This window comes from Ipomoea triloba, chromosome 14 (genome assembly GCF_003576645.1).
Source record: "Ipomoea triloba cultivar NCNSP0323 chromosome 14, ASM357664v1".
NCBI classification, from domain to species: Eukaryota; Viridiplantae; Streptophyta; class Magnoliopsida; order Solanales; family Convolvulaceae; genus Ipomoea; species Ipomoea triloba.
The window spans coordinates 7,358,791-7,379,872 of record NC_044929.1 but is presented as its reverse complement, the minus strand read 5'-3'; the positions used below and the strand labels follow the sequence as shown (position 1 = coordinate 7,379,872).

At 36.1% G+C, this 21,082-nt stretch overlaps 2 protein-coding genes across 2 annotated transcripts; one reads left to right on the top strand and one right to left on the bottom strand.

Moving 5' to 3' along the window:
• Nucleotides 1–7,012: 7,012 nt before the first annotated feature.
• Nucleotides 7,013–11,357, bottom strand: LOC116003774 (transmembrane 9 superfamily member 5-like). Its single transcript, XM_031243697.1, has 7 exons — nt 11,087–11,357; nt 10,242–10,282; nt 9,436–10,027; nt 9,188–9,319; nt 8,520–8,676; nt 7,941–8,425; nt 7,013–7,606 (listed from the first exon to the last, which is right to left on the bottom strand). The coding sequence occupies exons 1-7, from the start codon at nt 11,230–11,232 to the stop codon at nt 7,390–7,392; spliced, it is 1,770 nt and encodes a 589-aa protein (XP_031099557.1). The 5' UTR covers nt 11,233–11,357; the 3' UTR covers nt 7,013–7,389.
• A 2,529-nt stretch (nt 11,358–13,886) lies between these two features.
• On the top strand, nt 13,887–15,981 carry LOC116004311 (F-box/LRR-repeat protein At1g67190-like). The gene is made up of 2 exons (XM_031244297.1): nt 13,887–14,103; nt 14,324–15,981. Exon 2 carries the CDS (start codon nt 14,551–14,553, stop codon nt 15,820–15,822), a length of 1,272 nt encoding a protein of 423 aa, XP_031100157.1. The 5' UTR covers nt 13,887–14,103; nt 14,324–14,550; the 3' UTR covers nt 15,823–15,981.
• Nucleotides 15,982–21,082: the final 5,101 nt, after the last annotated feature.

Genomic DNA, 21,082 nt, shown 5'->3' with positions numbered 1-21,082 from the left:
ATTTATATTACTGTTAAAAAAATTAGAAAAAAAAATTTCAAAATAAATAATTGTTCAATTTAAATTATTTTAAAAATAGAAAAAAAATTCTATATATAAAAAAATTGGTTCAAACTGGCAGTTCAAATTTCATAATCGGAAATGACAGTTCAGAATCAGAACTGAACTGTAGTCACCCCTATTATTGGTGTCTGGTGCTCACAAGAATTGATGTTCATCATAACGAGCGTAACTTAGTTAATTATTTGATTAATATGAGAGTTGCATTTAATATGACTCATTGTGGATACAAACACTAGTCCTCATATGAGAGTTGCATTTAATATGACTCATTGTGGATACCAAACACTAGTCCTCTTATTAGGACTCTACATAATAGAGTCATACTATAAGGCTATAAGTCTCAGTCCTAGTTTACTTATGATTCTCAGTCCTAGTTTACTTATGATTCTCTTGTATATATACTCTTGTATTCCTACAGTTATATTCAGTGAACTCTAATACAAACATAATTGTTCTCATCTGGTATCAGTCGCTAGGTTTCGTTCTTGTTCCCATGGCTACGAATGACGGCTCTGCCTCTGAGCGGACCGTTTCAGATGTTGCTGTGAGTTCTGCGGCGCCGGCTCCCGTGTCGTCGCTCTCTACCTGGTTGCCTGACACTGGTGCAACACATCATGCCACACCTGATATAGCTGCCCTCTCTACTTCTGAAGAATATGGTGGTAACGACACTTTACGTGTTGGTGACGGTACGCCTTTACTTATTAGTAACGTGGGTCATGCTTCTATTTCTACGCCTTCTAGGTCTCTTAAGTTGTCTCATATTTTACATGTTCCCCGTCTTTCTGCCTCTTTATTATCCGTTCAGCGCTTTGCGTCGGGAGGTAGCAGCAGACACGGCAAGGAGGAACTCCTCCGGGCAAGGACACGATCCATCAACAAGATCAATGAGATCATGGCCACGTAGAAACGGGAGAACCTGAGTACGCCAAAACAAAAAATTGCGGTGGTTGAGTTTGATGCTAATGTAGTGATGAGCAGAAGAGAGCGACGACACGGGAGCCGGCGCCGCAGAACTCACAGCAACATCTGAAACGGTCCGCTCAGAGGCAGAGCCGTCATTCGTAGCCATGGGAACAAGAACGAAACCCTAGCGACTGATACCAGATGAGAACAATTATGTTTGTATTAGAGTTCACAAAATATAACTGTAGGAATACAAGAGTATATATACAAGAGAATCATAAGTAAACTAGGACTGAGAATCATAAGTAAACTAGGACTGAGACTTATAGTATGACTCTATTATGTAGAGTCCTAATAAACAGTATTTTCACGTGTGATATTATACAAAAATTTGTGAATTAAAGGGGGTGTATGTGGACATATGGGAGGAGAAATGAGATATTTTAGGAGGTAGTGAAGAATACGGTCACACTTCCACCTCAAGATGAAAGAGGGTGCTTTTCTTCTCATCAATTGGGCACGCCCTTTATTTGTACGCCACAATATTAGTCAAGCTGATGCTGATTAGTGTCTTCCGGTCTTCCCCAATCTCTTTTATAGGGTGAAATATAATTAAATTAAATCCTCTCGGCTCAATAATGCTTCAATCTAAAATTCATTGAAAATCAAAACCCATATGGCCATATCCATGTGTATGTAATAATATTTTTGAAAGAGTTCTCCTAATGAAATAATAGTAAGCAAGCTGAGGATTTAGAGACCCGCCAATATTAGTAATAATATAAAATATTTAATTATCATTTTTCAGTTTTTAGACTTTGTTTTTCTTGTTTAAACTATTTTATTGTCTTAATTATTAACTTTTTAAAACTCAATTTTAATAAATTATGAGAAAATTGCATTTTTCGTCTCTAATTGTTGAATTTGTCTCTAAGTATTAGTCGTGCTCACTTTTCACCCCTAAGTTATCATTGGTGTTCCACTTTTCATCCTTTTATTAATTTTTCGTGCTCACTTTTTATCCATAAGTTAGATTAACGTTGCAAATTTCATCCCTAATGTTTTGTTAGTAAAGGGATGAAAAGTGCAACGTCAATGATAACTTAGGGACAAAAGAGTGCATGATTAACAATTAGGGACGAATTATACAAGGGACGAAAAATACAATTTTTCTTAAATTATTTTTAAAAAAAAAATCGTGAATCGTTCCAAATTTCATGTGGATTATGGCTATGTTATTTTGCACCAAGCTATATTTTGATGTTAAAATTGTCAAAAACAGCAAGGATTTTTTTTACTGTTAAAATTGTCAAAAACAACAATGAAAAACATCAAGCTATGAAGGTTCCCATGCACCACTATTCTCCAAAGTTATTTTTTTACTGTTTTTCACAATAGCGCCTACACGCCTATGTCCTAGCCCCTTGTTCACCATTTAAGCTTATTAGTAGTCATTTCTACTCGATTTTGACCCATATTTGAACCTATTTAAGTGTTTTATTATTCATATCCCCCTATATAATTAATTTTATTCGTGAATTGTTCCAAATTTCATATGATGAATTATGGCTTATTTATGTTATTTTGCACCATTGGAAAGAATTAAAACACAAATGTTACAACTTTCATAAAGACCATTAAGCTAAATTTAGATGTTAAAATTGTCAAAAACAGCAAGGAAGTGATTTTATTGAGGATAATGCATGGGCGGCTTCATGCCCGTGAAGGCGCCCATGCACCACAACTCTCCAAAGTGATTTTTTTATTGTTTTTCACATGGGCTCCTACATGCATGTGTCCTAGCTTATGTGGCAGCCCCTTGTTCACCATTTAAACTCATTTTTAGTCATCTCTACTCGATTTTGACCCATATTCGAACCTATGTTGTAAAAATCTTGCCTAGACACCGATTAATCAGCGCCTAGGCGTTGGCCGACTGCCTAGCGTATCACCATAATCGGTAGCCTAGGCGGCTGACTAGGCCACCTAGTCATTCGATTAGCTATTGTTCCCTTCTTTTTTAAATGGATTATTTCACTCAAAACGATATCGTTTTGAGCAAAATAACCCTAAATTGTTCAAACTTTAAATGTTTGATAGATTAATATTTAATATTTTAGTATTAACTATTAAAGTATTAAATAGTTTGTAATTATCAAGTCTTAAAAATTTTAAACAATTTTATAAAAAAAAAATTACACGGGAGCCTAGGCACCTACGAGTGCCTAGTGATTTTTCAACCATGATTCGAACCCTAACTATTTTTTCACATTTCCTTTCATATTTTTAGGTTAGATTCAGAGACGGAGCCACTGTGGGGACAGCTGCCCCACTCCCCCCACCCCACCCTTTTATATATATGTATGTAATATATACATATATAGTATTAAATTTTATATAAAAGTTATATTTATGTTAAAATTATTAATGGTTTGAATAGCTTAGTTGGTTGAACTTTAAACTTGATGTTAAAAAAACCTATGTCACAGGTTTAAGTCTCATTAGCAACACTTGTTCTTATTTTCTCTCGTTTATTTTATCTTTTTCATACCTTTCACAAGATAAATTAAATATTTTTTTAGTCTAACTTTTATGAATCATTTAATTAATGTAGTATACAAGTTTATATTATACTTCATTGTATTCGAATTAATTTAGAAAAACTTAAAGTTGATTTAACTAAAAGAAATTAAAATTAAAAAGTAATTAATGTAGTATACAAGTTTATATTATATTTCATTGTATTCAAATTAATTTAGAAAAACTTAAAGTTGATCTAACTAAAAGAAATTAAAATTAAAAAGTATTTATGTATGTAGTGCAGTGTTGCAAAAATCCCGCCTAGGCGCCGATTAATCCCCGCCTAGGCGCTAGGCCCCGGTCGACCGCCTAGCGTGTCACCTTAAATGGTGGTCTAGGCGGCTGACCGACTAGGCGACCACCTAGGCCGCCTAAGCACCGCCTAGGCCACTTAGGCGTTGACCACCTAGGCCTCCTAGGCGCCGACTTGACCTCCTAGGCACTGACTAGGCCGCCTAGTCAGTCAAATAACTATTGTTATTCTTTTCTTAATGGGTTATTTAACTCAAAACAACATCATTTTGAGCGAAATAATAACCCTAAATTGTACAAGCTCTAGATATTTTTAGGTTAATATTTAATATTTTAGTATTAACTATTAAAGTATTATAATTTATAATTATTAGTCTTTAAAAAATTGAAAATACTTAAACAAATTATTTTAAAAAAAATTTAAAAAAAATACACTAACGCCTAGGCGCCGATTAATTCCCGCCTAGGCGTTCTAGGCGCTCCCCGAGCGCCTGAGGAGCGCTTAGCGATTTTTTCAACCATGATGTAGTGTAATTCAAATTATTTTATCTAATTGATTATGTTTCATATTTTGTCATAAATATTTTCACCACTCAAGTATATTTTCGGCTTCGACCCTAACTATCATATAATCTATTAAAAACATTCTATTGTAATTTATAATATACTTTGTATTTTAACATTATTATGATTGTTTGATATTTTGTCATTGACATTTCTAACTTTATTTAAACTTCTCCCTCACTCACTCAATTGATTTTCTAGATTAGTCCCTGATTAAATTCGGCTTAGATTAGGTTCTTTAACATTTTGAAAACTTAGATTTCATCATTTCGTACTCATTTCAATATATAAGTTTCATTTCCCCTTTATCTATTCATTTTGCAATGTTTATGCTTTATATATACTTGTGCTCCCATTTTGGAAGCTTGGATTTCATCATTTCGTACTCATTTCAATATATAAGTTTGATATCCCTTTTATCTATTCATTTTGCAATGTTTATCCTTTATACTTGCGCTTTTATGTTCTTTATGCTATTGAATTATGAGTAGTTAATTTTATGAGCTTGAGCTAGACTTATATTATCTATCTTGATGTTTTATTTATGATTAATGTATAATGGTAGAATTTTAACGGGTTCATGTGTTTATGTGTGGCCACTTTTAGGGCATTTCCGACCACTTTTTAGTAGTCGGAAATTTCGCGATTTTCAGTAGTGGTGGGCGTTGTAAATATATCTTGTCAAACGTACACATTCATTAGCATGCTTTTGGAGAATTCTTGGTTACAATGAGACTCAGGTCGAGGATTTGAGCCACCCCTTACATAAACTCAAATTTTTCATATGAAAATAGGAAAAATTAGGGGCTCTTGATACTTTGTATACTTGATGAATTTGGAGTTGATGCATTACGGGAGTAGGACAATTTCTAGTTCTAATCCTTGTTTATTGATCACAAGAGTGACTTGTAGACTAGGATACCTTAGTGCATTCCTGCTTGATTTCTTGGTTACTTATTCTCCCTAGTCCCATACTTTATTGAAGCATCTAGAAGATAAGGATCCCTTACTTGAGTTCTATTATATTTTTCTCATTTCGTGCCTAATTCTTGTTTGTATGTGTTAGTGATATTTGTTTAGTTGGTTATTGCTTCATCTTGTTTTTTTCTTTTTTCTTTTTTCTGGTTTTTTTTTTTTTTGAAAACTGCTTCATCTTATTTGTTATTATTTAGTTTCTTATTGATTTTCTTATACTAATAACTAATATCTTGTTGTCACATATTGCGTCACTTGCGTGTCATAACCCTTATGGCATGTTTGGTTCGTGGAATAGGCTTGGAATGGCATAGCATTCTCAATAATAGGCATATTCCTTTGTTTGGTAACTTTTTGTATTCCCAGGAACAACGTTCCTAGGAATGGCGCATTCCCCTTACAGAGGGAATAGATATTACTAGGGGTTCCCTAGTATTAACCTATTCCTGAGTTCTCAGAAATAGATTTTATATTGTATTTTCTATTTTACCCTTTCTCTCTTTCTCTCTGTATTTGCATCTCTTTTGAAGCTTCAGATTCTTTCTCCGAACACTCAAAACTGGGTTGAAGTTGTTGACTCCCGGCACCACCACCGCATTGGCTAGAGTCTCCAAACCATGTAAGGCCCCAGCACAATCTGAGACCACCTGGCACCATTACTGGATCACCCAAAGTCCCCAGACCACCTGCATAGAAAGATCTCATCCACCACCAACAACATTCATCGACGACGGAGACTCCGCTACAGCAACAACCACCTTGCCTCCTACCAGAACTAAGGTTTCGTTAAGGGGATATCGAACTGGTTCGCGAAGGTCAAAAGGTGTAGCCTCGACAGTGCTAGAGCCACTACCACAATCTGTTCCATTGTTCGTGGCCTGAGGTCGCCGTAAAATCGCCGCTACGTAGGAAGTTGCGATGTAGTCGCTGGTAACCGATCAGAGTTCAGACCAGTCCTAGAGGTTCGCGAAGCGATGACGATTCCATCCCCACCTTCTGATCGTTGATCGCCGAACTCCAGGCACGAGATCGCTTTGGTGAGAAGACAACGATCGCATCTGGTACGTGAGAAGAGATCGCTCGCATCTGTTACGTGAGAAAAGGCAGAGATTGCTTCTAAAACGAATTGAAGGCTTAATTGGGAGGGTTTAAAATATTGTAATTGATATATATTGAATAATATAATATTATTTATAAATCTTACTCGGTATGTAATAATAATAATAATAATAATAATAATAATAATAATATTATTATTATTATTATTATTATTATTATTATTATTATTAATTTTGTATAAGGGTAGTTATGTCTTTTACACATATATTCCATTTCTATTACTCAAACAAACCAAACACTGGAATAACATTCCTAAAGTCTATTCCTTTAACTAACCAAACAATAGAATACAATTCATATTCTATTCCTTACCTATTCCATTCCCTATGGAATAGTATTCCTATTCCCTCAAAATTCATTCTGCGAACCAAACGTGATGTTAATTCCTTGAGGACGAAACTGAACACTCGTTCAGTCATTAATCATTATCACATCGTGCTATATCCTGGAGCAAGACGGGTTAGTATTTTCTAAGTTTGCCCTCCCAAATGCCAGGCAGGATGCTGATACAATTCTTTCAAGCTTCTAGTTTGGGAAGATGCTGCAAATGATATGACTCTTGAACTCTTATAAAGCACAGCAATTATATTAATAGAGGATAAATTGTACAGTAAGAATGTGAGTTTTACAGTGTTAATAATGTTCCCGGGCACCATGTATGATGATGCTAATAACCTCAAATCTCTGTTTGTCCAAAACACTAATCATAGATTCATAGTTTATAGCTATCAAAAGAATTCAACAAAAGACTCCCAGAACTTACAGGTAAATATATATAGAGAGAGAGAAAGAGAGGCTTCAAATTCAATGGAAAGCAGACTCTTGCCCACTGGATATATATGCTTTTCACACACACTAGGAGCTGAAGATTGTTGGGTGCAGACATTCTAGGATTGTATCATCGGAGATTAAGCCCGAGAAGATGCTGTCTCACTCGCTCTTGACTGCGCGGTAGATGTGGCAAACAAACATGAAGGACGCGAGGAAGCTGATTGTAGCGAGGACGATGAAAAATGCGTAGCACATAGAGGCAGTGTATCCGAAGAAGAAGCTCGTCTGCAAGAAGCCACTCATGTTCGATTTGTAGTAGAAATAGATGCTGTAGGCAAACATGAACGCAGTGGTTGAGCCCCCACGGAAAATAGACCTAAATCATATAGTTTAAGGAGGTCAATCAGTTCCAGAGCGTTCACAAAGAAAAATGCGTAAATGAGGAAAAGAAACAAAAATTTCTCCGAGTATAGTGGTACTGTCACGTTTAGTCCTAAACTTTCAATTTAATCAACCATGATCTTTCAACTTTCAAATTTTTAACCAACCGTGAAGTTGAAGAACCACAGGTGGTTAAATTGAAAGTTTAGATGCCACTATACTGGGAGGACCTCAACTGGTATTAACTCAATCAAATAATGTAAGGAGATCGATCACTAATGATAAATGTAGATGGGAAAAATGAACAAAAAAAGAATGAAAATACATACCGCCACCACCACTCGTGGTCTTCAGCAGTCAGCTGAAAATACGTCAAACCAATGCTTAGGATCAGGGTGAGCAAGATAAGGATTACGAACATCACAAATAAAACCCCGGGGAGAGTGAAAATTTTGTGCCCCCAGATGCTAGTGTACAAATGGTGTAACTCGAGGACAATAGCACTGAAAGGCAACAGACCAGCAAGGAACATTTGCCCGGGAGTCTTTTGATACCATGCAAGCGACGGAATTTCTCTTGGAGACTTCTTTTGGGCAGAAGGCGCTTGAAATTCAGACCTGCAGCGATACCCTACCACACCCCCGAGGGTAAGCAACGGGATAGCTATGAGAGCATATATAAGAAGAATAACCAGTATGGTGCCAAAAGGAAGTGCTAAAGTGGCCTTGAAAGACGCGGCCACTAAATTTAGAATGAACCCTTGAAGTAGGAATGGTACAAGGAAGAGCATTGCAGCCAAAATAACACTTCTTTCCTGGCGATAGCAAACATCTTCAAGTCAATTTGACGAAAAATGATCAAAAGCAATGGAAAACGAACTGTCCAGTGAAAAAGTAACGGAAATTTACCCATCCAGTTTCAACAAATTTACTGTAGAAGGAGGCAGAGGTGAAGCCAGCAATTGCAGATGTAAGAGTATAAATAATAACCAAAGAAGTAGACAGAGCTCCTCGGTTATAGGGATAAAGGACGCCGAGAAATGACAAAACAAATAAGAAGCAAATCCTGCAAAAGTAAAAATATTTCACGAGTTAGAATTATCATTTTTAATGCTGCACCGCCATTGGCAATTACTCCGTGTAATATTGTTGGGGGCAACCCCAGCCAAGTTGGTCAGGCTATTGACTTGGTAACCACAAAGTTACAAGTTTGACTCCCAGCAGTGGCGGTCTATTAGCCTTCTTGGTTTGAGCCAGTCAGCTATGGGCAACCTAGGTTGGTTTACCTCCTTGGCTCCTTGTGGTCCTTTGCCAGATAGGGTCACAAGTTGGAGTTTACCCGGTGGGCTACGGGTTTCCCTTGTCACCCAAAAAAAAAAAAAAGTATAATATTGTTTCCTTAATTCCAACATGTACTATTAGGGCCAACAAACATCTTTCCTAAGGATATGTCAAGTAAATTATTAATATTATTATTTGATAGGTATAATTGCTAAACTAGAAGAAAATTAAAGAATAACGAATCAAGTAACAACCATGTAAAAGGACCATTGATATAGTAGTTAAGTAAACCTTACAAAGTCAACAACTGGGTGCCAGCACCTAAAATGGCACAAAATAGAGGCATGTTTGAGGGACATCTGAACACATCCCCGTGAAGGTACTTCCACCCTACTTCTTTATCTTCCTCTTCATCGCCACCAGAAAATCTGAACATTATCCGTTACAGAAACATTAATATAAACAGGCATGCATGCAGGTCCTCTGCGATTAGCAAGTAGTAATTCTGGCGGCATTATAAGTAAGAATGACAACATAGAATTACTTCCTCAGGTCGTTCTTCAGACGCTGCATGAGAACCATGACGAAAAATCCGGTCAGCAGAACAATGATAACGATTGAATTTATGAACGAGAACCAATGGATTTTCTGCTGCAGCGGAAGTAAAGAAGCCTTTGAATATCGAGCGGTTCTGCTCTTATGCTGAGTCGGGGCTTCTTCATTCCAGAATGCTGAATAAGTGAACTCAACATCGAGCTCAACATCTTCTGTTATATCAACAGCATGATTTGGATCACTAAAGGCACGTATTTCGGTGACTTGATTGTCATTATAAAGAACATCAAACTGAACATGGTTGAAGAGGAAATACATGGGTCGTTTTCCATCCAGGGTCCAATTTTCGTCCTCTACTTTCCCAATGAATCCCCAAAAAGGGAGATCATCATAGTACATTTGAAAGTAAAAATCATTAATAATAGCATTCCTGAAGTTTGCTACCTCATCCCTGCTGAGTTTTTTATGGCACAGAACCACATTGGATTTGTTCACTGCAAACTTTAACTCGTATAAGGTGTTGGCTAAACGATCACCATTCAGAACCTCCCCGATCGATTCCTGCTTAGGGATCACCTGGCCTGTCAGTTATAAAACGAGAATCAAAATTTGCAAAAGTAATATAGACGACACCTTAGTTTACATTAACGAAAAGCAGAACACAGTCGATAATACATTCATGTCTGATTTAATTAACAGCATCCAGCACTGTAACTTGAGTCTCTTAGGATTTGTTTATCATATTCAACGACCTTACATAGTTTAGAAGAAGAGGTACCAAACCTAAATGCTAACCTGGGGAGCAGAAAGGCAAGTCATAGTATTCATAAGTTTCACTGCAAGAAAATAACAGATAACACAAAGTAAGATTTTTAATCAAGCAAGATTTGGAGTTCCCAAGTTTCAAATCAATAGTGCAACATCAAGTTAATGCCCAGAAGCCAAAAAAAAAAAAAAAAAAAAACTCTTTCAAAGTTCCTTGATGAAATTCTTTAGAAAACAACACTGCGCTTGTAAAACAGAAATCTTCTCAGCTTAATTATGTCATTATACATCAAAGTTCACAACTTTACATCATCACAAATTAGTTTCGATATCCACAAAATAGTACTTCAAAAATGCCGAGGCAATGAAATTATTCAGAGTGCATCATTTAAAGAAAAAAAAATCCTCCATTAATGAAATCATGGCAAGAAATTTAGATATGCACCATTTCATCGTGGTTTACTGTTTCTTTCTCTACCTAGATTATTGAAACATTCCATATTCCCCTGTACGTACAGACTATTTTGCAAATCTGCAATGGGCAATCAAACCAAACACGAATTGATTCAATCAAACCTCCAAAGGCTCTTAAAATATGAAATGAGCCCATCTCACTTTGCACATTTCCTGATTCCTAAAGAAAAATGTTCAACTAAGTCTTAAAAAGAACACTCATTTCACAATTCTTGTATGATACAGCAATTAGCACCACCCGCATACTAGATCACCATCACAGATAAAGATTTCTGGCATTTCTAATATCTTAAGGCATTACCCATTTTTCCTCAGATTCACAAGTTAAACCCAACCCAGTGCGTGATGATCTGTGCAGAAAAGTAGGATGTGTAGTAAATTTAGGAAAACCCGAAAAATACCTGGGATTGTTGAGGGGACCTACTTTGTTGACGTAGAGAGGAACTTCATCTCCTACATTGTAGCGATGATCGTTTGGTGAAGCCGTCGCTGAGACAACAACTGTCAGCAGTATTAGAAGAAGACGGGCAGCAACGGGATGACACATTGGAATTATTTTAGGCGAAGATTTTGGAGAGATTTGAGAGGAAGAGTAAGAACAATTCAAGAATGGAAGTGCCCAGTACGAGGTTGTGGTCGCCTGGTCGGAGAGTTGAAAATGAGAGAGATTGAAATTAGGCCATTTGGTTTGCAATTTGCAAATCTTAGTTCTATACTTGGAAATATTTTTATTATTTTAGAAACTAATAAGTGTGAATTAAGGATAAGGATATACATATTTTTTAAACATTATGCTAAAAAAGTCATATTATACAATATTTTAGATAAATATATAACATCAGTTATTTTTCTACTATTATTACTATGCATTTGCATTTACTCTATATTTTAGAGTTTATTATCGAAATGATCCCTCAACTATTGCAAAATTACCAATTTAGTCCTCGACAAATTTTCATGCCCAATTAAGTCCCTCGACTTTGAAAACATTAACCAATTTGGTCGTTCGTTTATTTTGCCATTAAACATCGTTAAAGTTGGGACCAAATTGGTAATTTTGCAATAGTCAAGGGACCAAATTGATAATTTAGCTATAGTCAATGGACCAAATTGGTAATTAATTGTTCACTGAAATGGTCCCTTGACTATAGCAAAATTATCAATTTGGTCCCGATTTTAACGACAAAATAAACGGATGACCAAATTGGTTAAAATTTTCAAAGTCGAGGGACTTAATTGGGAAGGAAAAATTATCGAGGACCAAATTAGTAATTTCACAATAGTCGAGGGACCATTTCGGTAATAAACTCTATATTTTATTATCTTCTTCTTTTTTAATAATAATAATAATAATAATGTAAAACATTTTTATAAATATGATATTTATATTTTAGGAAATAACTAACATAAAATTCCAATATATTATTATTATTATTATTATTATTATTATTATTATTTACAATAATATAAATATTTAAAATCTAAAATTTTAATATAAAGTACTAACATTGACACATATTTTTGTGCATCACGCATAGAAAATACCAGTATTCCAAATAAATGGGAAAATACATATAAAAGTTTGCGTTTATACTTTTAAAATTTGAAATAATTTTGTATTTCATATTTTTGTGAGTTTTGATAAGGAAAATCCACAATTACCACTTAAGATTTATACTATGTAAATCTCGCCACTAAGTCAACTAATGCTCAATTTGATTGGAGTTGCCACAAATCCCCAATTCATATATTGTTTAGTATGCAAAATAAAAGCATTTATATTACCATTGTCTTTCATGTCAATTGTGAAAAAAACCCAAAAAAAAAAAAAGAAAAAAAAAAGAAAGAGATTTTACTTTTAATTCAGAATTTAAATTGATTTTAGAAAGATACTACGTATTTATTATCTTCATTCTAAATATGAAAAGGCTCCTATTTTATAAATTTAATTGGTTAATGATTTAATATGGTGGTTTAAATATTTATTTTTCATCTACATAATTCTAATTTAATTCATACTAATACATATTTTCAAATAATGCTTTGTATTATTTATTGTAATGAAATGACACATAGTGCATACGACATGACACTGATAAAATGACAATGGTATAAATGAATGTTAGGGTTCAAATTACTATTTAGATAATTAGTATAAAATATTCTTTAGTTAGATACAAACCGAAAAATAAAAATTAATTTAAAGGAATCATATTCAAATTCTCCAAATATTTTGTAGTCAATAGCAATCTTATTCTATTTGTAGCGGCCTCAAACACTTGCAAATTCAATGAAATATTTTTAATTCTCGATGTCATGTCAACTTACCAATGATAAATGCAATTTTATTTTAATTTATAAACTGTAGTAATTGCATTATTAAAAAATTAGTGATTTTTTGGAAACGTTTTAAACTTCAATGATACAATTGAACTTTTTTGAATAGTTTGAAATGTTATATAACCATTTTTTTCCTTTGTACTTACTATGAGTTATGAACTTATAATTTATTTAGGAAAAGTGCAAATGTGCAATAGTGTTGATGTTATTACAATTTAAATATGTATATTTACAATAAAAGTTGAACCACAAACTTATATAATAATGTAATATTAGATTAAGATTAGTATGAAGTATGAAGAATCTCAGCACTGGGTGTAAAATCACATCTTTTTAGGTGACTACTTTAAGTCAAACACGCTTAACCACAAAATATTTTAGTTATTTGGTTGTCATATTTTACTTAAAACAATTTGGTGATAAGTAGGTTGACATTAACCATTTAACCACATCACTTCATGATAAGCCACAACGTCATACCTTGAATTGAGCCGGAGCTGAACTCAGCCACCAAATCGACGCCCAACAAATACATTTTGATTAAGTAAAAAAGTAATGTCTTTAACATAACTTTACTGATTAACTAATTCAAAATAAATTCATAAGTTTTACTTTACTAGCAATCGCAATGTATAGAGTTTGGATATGGAATGTGGATAGTGTAAAAATAAATTAGTTGAGACACATTTCGTGAGTTATCTTATTAATCTATATTTAAGAATTAAAATAAGAGAGACAAAAACAAGAAAAAACAACAAAGAGCTCTTAAATTTGAGGTGGAAACTTACTAAATAAGAAATTGGAAACTTATTACATTTTTGAGTATGTGACATGGAATACGGGCTTGAGAGTTGAGACGGGTGGGTGGTTTTCACTTTTGATTGAGGGAACCCTTCTCTTCTAACAGTTATTTCCCATCTCTCTCCCTCTCTGCTTCTCTCACGGGGTTGGCGGATCTCTCTTTCCCTCTCCGTTCTCTTGCCCCTCTCTCTCTCTATCTCTATATCGCATCAGATTATGACGCATGAATGTTCCCGGCCCTTTTCTTGGTGATCTCTGTCGCGTTCTATTTCAATGGGTATGCCAAAAGTTTTCATTTTTAAGGATTGCATTGTTTCAGAATTCCCGCATTGGTTTGTTTGTATACTTGTGGTGTTTATTTCGAGAATCTTTAGTTTTGGCGTTTCAAAGTCGTGTGATTGCATGATTAATGGGTCTGTTCGCAGATTCACAATTAACAATTTAAGGCTTTGCTACATGCATCATCTTGATTTGGAAATTTGCTTGTGATTCAACAGGTTGTGAAGTCAGTTTGTGTTTTACATTTTCCCTTTTGAGACTTGGTGTACAATGGTTTAGCCATGATGCCAACTTTGGTTGGGATTACAAGGGGAATAGTATTATAGTTGGTAGAAGAATGTGATTATCAGGAGGAATTATTGGAGGAGATTGTGGTTGATTTTTCAATTCTTTGGGGACCCATTTTTGTGGATTCCTCAATTGTTTGTTGGTGATTTGCGGTGTGATGGATTATCTTCCAGTGGAGGTGATTGGTAATATTCTTTCACATCTTGGAGCTGCAAGGGACGTCGTAGTAGCCTCTGCAACGTGTAGGAAGTGGCGTGAAGCTTATTGCAAGCACCTTCGCACCCTTTCCTTCAATTCGGATGATTGGTCTGTGTATCGGGACTTAACTACAAGTAGGCTTGAGATTCTGATTACACAAACACTTTTTCAAACTACCGGTTTACAGGGATTATCTATATTAATGGATGATGTGGATGAGTTCTCGGCTGCAACTGTAATTGCGTGGCTCATGTATACCAGGGAAACGTTGAAATGGTTGTTTTATAATGTTCGCACCTCCCCGAATGTCAACATTCTTGAAATATGTGGGAGACAGAAGCTGGAAATGTTGGTCCTTGCTCACAATTCAATCACAGTGTTTGAACCTAATTATCAGATGTTCCATTGCCTCAAATCCCTTTCTTTAAGTTATGTCAGTATTTCAGCATTAGATCTGAATTTGTTATTGACGGCTTGCCCAAAGATTGAAATGTTAGCCCTAGTGAATCCCGAGATTGCAATGTCTGATGCACAGGTAATTGTGGAGCTAAATAGTGCAACATTGAAGAGTATCTACATTGAAGCAGTAACTTTAGACAAATTTATATTAGAAGCAGATGTCCTCGAAATTTTGCACATCAAAGACTGTGCCCTCGAACTTTTTGAACTGATTGGAAAAGGAACTTTGAAGCATTTCAAGATTGATGATGTTAGTGTTATACATCTTGATGTCGGTGAGGCTGTTGATAATCTTGAGACTGTAGATGTCAGCAATTTCACTATTATTTGGTCCAAATTCTATCAAATGATTTCAAAGTCATCCAAATTAAGAAGGCTACGGCTCTGGGATGTAGTATTTGATGACGAGGATGAGATTGTAGATTTAGAAACAATAGCTGTTTGTTTCCCACAGCTTACCCATCTTTCATTAAGTTATGATCTCAGAGATGACTTGAGGGATGGCGCTCTTCTTTATGGTTGGCAAGGCTCAACTTCTTTAGAGCATGTATTGGTATTGGAGCTTGGATGGACTGTAATTAATGATCTTTTTACACATTGGGTTGCTAGTCTACTTCAAAGATGCCCCAACCTTCTGAAGCTAATCATTCATGGAGCGATTTCGGAGACAAAGACACATGAAGAGTGCCAAACATTGGCAAACTTAACCTCTTCTGTTGTTGAGTTAATGAGAAGATACATACATGTAGACGTACAGTTTGAATATGAGTAAATATAGGCACATACAGGAATCCACAAAAATCAAGCTCGAATATAAAATAGCATATGAGGTTAGGCAGGTACTTACTGCTTTGAAGCCTGTGCTTCCTTTTTGTACTGTATACTTGTTTGAAATTCTTTGATAATGAAGTAGAATAGTTTGTCCATGAAATCATTTTTGGGATAAAGCTTCTTAGAAATTAGAATTGCCTTGTGATATTACTTGTCTCTTTGCTTTCCTGATATATACAGTAGTTATTTTATCCACAGCTTTGATTGTTCCACACTGAAACGGTTTGAAGAATATCATTGCATTTCTTCTTGATTTGTTTCAATGATCCTTCCTGAAGGAGGATGTTTGAGAATCCCATTTTCTTGCCTGTTTTCATTTGCTCTTATTTAAGAGCATTTACTTTTTTTTTTGTTTTTTTTAAATCTCTGAGTGAGAATTATGTTTTTAGGCATCATGTTGATTGTTTAATTGGAAATTGAGTGTTATGTCTCCTTGATAACTGAAAGCTACCATAGTTCTATGATTTAGACCCTAATAGACAGCTTCTTTGAGGAAAACAAGAAAAGCATAATAGTAAAGAAGACTAACATTCTTTATCCTTCCTGTCCAACCTTTTATATTGGTGTTTCTTGCTTGGTGCTTCTTCAAATTATTTTTCTCATTCGAGGCTTTGAGCAAATCAACATTAATGTGTGACTGTATTAGTCGTAGGTAGAAATGAATTTGCCGGTGCTGTTGTGTGATGTAATACATTTAACTGCTGTGGTGGATACTTGACCTATTGAGCGTAGAGTTTAATGAACTTCATATTAAAGGCCGGAAAATAATCTACAACTTGGTTAGGCAGAAATAATCAATTACTTTGACTCAGTTAACCATGTATTTGGTTACTCTTAGTGACAATAACAAGGAGAGTTATAAGGAGATGTATAGCTTGCAATTTTCATCTTCGTGTATGACTTTTCTATAGCTGATCTTTGACCTTGTGGCATTTCATTAATCTTTTGTTTAAATTCAACCTTTCTATCTTCCATGTCTGACTTTTAACCTACTGCAATTGCGATGATATTAGTGGTGGTTACTTGGAGGTTTTGGTCAAGACCCGAACTAGATAATTGCTTAGTTTTATCGTAATTGAGTATAATAATGTGATTCTGTTCAAATCTTTCTTACATTAAACTATGTCTTCTACAAATCTACAATACTGTTAAATCTTCTGAATGACACTTGTTATTAGTTCTCCTACAAAGCAACAGGTGTTTTATATGCTTATTTATTCGCAGATTACCAAATTTGTTCTATTTCCCCATTGCTCTCGTCTGCAGATGTTTGACTTTCACGTGCCACCATTATCTCTCGAGCTTTTATGCACACACATGGTCGCTATAGCTCGTGAAGCTAAGCCATCTCGTTTGATCTGCTTACTAATGTGATTTACTTTCTCCAGGTGTAGCTTGTTATGAAATATGACATGTGACCTACTCGCGTGTTCTTGCTCTTTTGACAGTGTTATAGGTTGAACTCATGAATAACAATGTAGTGTTTGCTTCTGAACATTGTTTTTTGGTGGCATCTAGCAGGGTGGTTTACCTTGTACTTGCTATAATACACACACACACACAATAGATTGAGCTGTGGGTTTCCCCGTAAGTCAAAGAATCAGATTTAACTATGGGTTTTCCTGTAAATTAAAGAATCAAATTGAGCTGCTGGTTTTTCCCGTAAATGAAAGAATGTGATTCCTGTGTAGTGCTTTTGCTTTGTGTTGATATGTTGAGGGGATGATAAGAGAGTGAGTGACAAAGTGTTAATGGCATCTGATATATATGTATGATTGAAGTTTTGGGAGGCCACAATATTTGATAGTTAGTAATATGTGTTATTATAAATTATAATTGAAAGAAGTTGAAGTGACAATGGGTCATAATTTTCTTGTCTTTTGTTGTCACTAAGACAATGTGTTGGGTCCATTCAAAATATGTTTACCCCACTTCTTGCCCAATGTGTTTGTGGGTATTTTTTTTTTTTTTTTTGAAAAAATCATTTAAAAATTATAAATATAGTATATCTAAAATTATATAGAAGTGGATAGAAGGATTTTAATATGAATACAAAATGTGTTGGTGTAATTGATTACAGTACTAATTTGTACATTATATTTTAGTCTTTTGTACGCTTTTAATTTTTCTCTTTTCTCTTTTTAAGTTGTTAACCTTAAGTAAAATTGTTAAATATAACAATTTATAAATTGTATTTTTTTTTTCTGTACATTTATAAATTCCTTCCCATTTTGTATTTATTATTTTTATTGTTATTTCTCTTTATAATTTTTTAACTTTGTTTTTTCCTTCTTGGGCATTCATTCAACCATGCTTAATATTTGATTAGTAAAATTTTGATACAAATCAATAAGGCACTTAATTACGTTATAACAACTTTGCTAAATACCCCTACAAAAATCATCCATTTTTACCACTCTTTAAAACACCTCCAGGGTAGGTTTTTGGTTGACTTGGAAAATCTCACTTGGAAATTTTTACCAATAGCAAAAATTGAGTTGACAAAGACTAAAAAAAAAAACGAAAAAAGATTACAACAAAAACGTAGGTGGGAGGCACATATAATGTATGTCCAATAGACATGTGCCTTTCATGCGCTTACTAGGCGCTTGAGAGTGGCCAGTCATCAATTGATGATTACTTTCTTGATGAATTTTTTTTTCTTATTTTTTTTTTTTGAATTTTAAATCTCAACTATGACAATTTGGCAATGAGAGCCTACAAAAATGTATTAAAAAAACTCAATCACTGAAATTGCTCTTATTATGTGGCAGTTGCTCTTATACACACACATGTAATATAGTGAAAATTATAGGAGTTTGAAGCATTTTTCTAATTTTAAATGTGAGGTAAAAATAATATATATATATATATATATATATATATATATATATATATATATATATATATATATATAATGAGTTGTTGATTGATTCTTTCTCATCCAGTACATCCATATAATCATACAGAAGTAACGCTAACAGACTAACTAAAATAGTCCTATACAATAGGCTTACAACCTGGTCAATACTACAGACTAGGTAACAACGTAATATAATATAATGTGACAAAATATAATATGACTAACACTCCCCCTCAAGCGCAAGGTGAGTGCGGAACCACATTGAGCTTGACCCTCAAGGCTGAGAAGCGAGCGGCTGGTAGCGGTTTGGTGAAGATGTCAGCGAGCTGATCCTTTGTAGAGACGAAGTTGACTAAGAACTCCCCTGACGCAACTTTGTCTCGAACAAAATGGAAATCAATTTTCACATGCTTGGTGCGAGCGTGGAAGACAGGATTCGTTGCAAGATACGTAGCGCCAAGATTATCACACCAGAGAGTCACCGGAGTCCCAGTGTGTAGCCCGAGCTCTCGAAGAAGTGATACGACCCATGAAACTTCAGCGGCTGCATCCGCCAACCCCTTATACTCCGCTTCAGTCGACGAGCGCGCCACAGTCCGTTGCTTGCGTGACACCCAGGAGATTAGGTTGGAGCCCAGGAAAACGGCATACCCACTTGTAGACTTACAGTCGTTCGGGCACCCAGCCCAGTCGGAATCAGAGTAGGCATGAACGTCAGAAGAAGCGGACTTCACCAATTGCAACCCGTAGCTTAGCGTGGCTTTCACATAGCGCAGAATACGCTTTAGGAGGCCCTAGTGTTCCTCAGTCGGCGCATGCATAAACTGACATAAGCGGTTAATCGCATAGGATAGATCGGGCCGCGTGATAGTGAGATACTGTAGTGCCCCAGCAAGCCGACGGTACTGAGTGGGATTCTCAAACAGTATTGTTGTTGGAGAGACAGTTTGTGTGACGGCTGCCGGAGTAGTAAGAGGTTTGCAGTCGGTCATTCCGGCCCTTTGCAGAATGTCTTCCATATACCGACTTTGAGACAGAAGTAGACCATCTGGAACAGAAAGCGTCTCGATCCCGAGAAAGAAACTGGGAGTACCCAGTCTCGGATCTTGAACGTGGCAGATAGTCGCTGCAGGAGAGAGTTAACTAAACTGGCGTCGTTACCCATCATAATGATGTCGTCAACATACACAAGGAGAAACACCCGAGATTTCTGGCTCGAGTAATGAAATAGCGACACATCAGTCTTCGACGCTGAAAAACCCGCAGACAGTAAAAAATCATGTAGCCTCTTGAACCACGCCCTTGGTGTCTGTTTCAAACCGTAGAGAGAACGCTGCAAATGACACACATGATCAAGATGTGTCGGATCTTCATACCCCGGTGGCTGCCGCATGTAGACTGTTTCAGCTAAGTGTCCATTGAGAAAAGCGTTATGGACGTCTAGTTGTCGTAGCGTCCACCCATGAGAAACCGCTAGAGATAATAGCAGGCGCACCGTGGTTGGTTTAACCACGGGGCTAAACGTGTCGAAGAAATCCTCGCCGGCTACTTGATTAAACCCCTTTGCGACCAAGCGAGCTTTATACCTGTCAATCGTGCCATCGGGCTTACGCTTGGTGCGATAGACCCATTTGCACCCTATCAAATTCATACCTGGTGTGGGAGGTACGAGATTCCAAGTGCTGTTATGCCATTAAACTCTTGGTCCATAGCATCCCGCCACTCTGGATGCACGACCGCCTGGGAGTAGCAAGTGGGATCTGAAGTGGTGACGAGGGCATGGAACTGCTCACCGGTGCCCTTCGTTATGTGTCGGAGCCGCATAGTGTGGCCTCGCTCCAACACTTGTGTGCATGCTCCACGTCGAGTGGTAGCAGGAGTGGCGGTTTGCCTGGGAGGTGTAGTAGAATCTGTAGATGACCTTGGCTCGGGAATGTGCAACTCAGGTAGGTGAGGTGCATGAGCTGGAGTAGCACCAACAGATGGGATCACGGGACCCGAACCCCATGGGGGACATGGCGGTGGCAACTCCACTTGTTCTCGCGAATCTGTTGAAAAAGGGAACACTGTTTCGTCAAATCTTACATGGCGATAGACGAAGGTCTTTTCGGTATTGAGATCAAGACACCGATATCCCCGGAAGCCTATAGGGTAACCTAAGAAGACATAGGGTGCGGAGCGGTACTCTATCTTGTGCCGATTGTATGGCTGAAGATAGGGATAACACCTACACCCGAAGACTTTTAGAAATGCGTAGGGCGGATGTGTCTTGTGTAGACACTCATATGGACTTGTGAACTGTAATGAGGAGGAGGGTAAGCAGTTTATTAGGTATGTC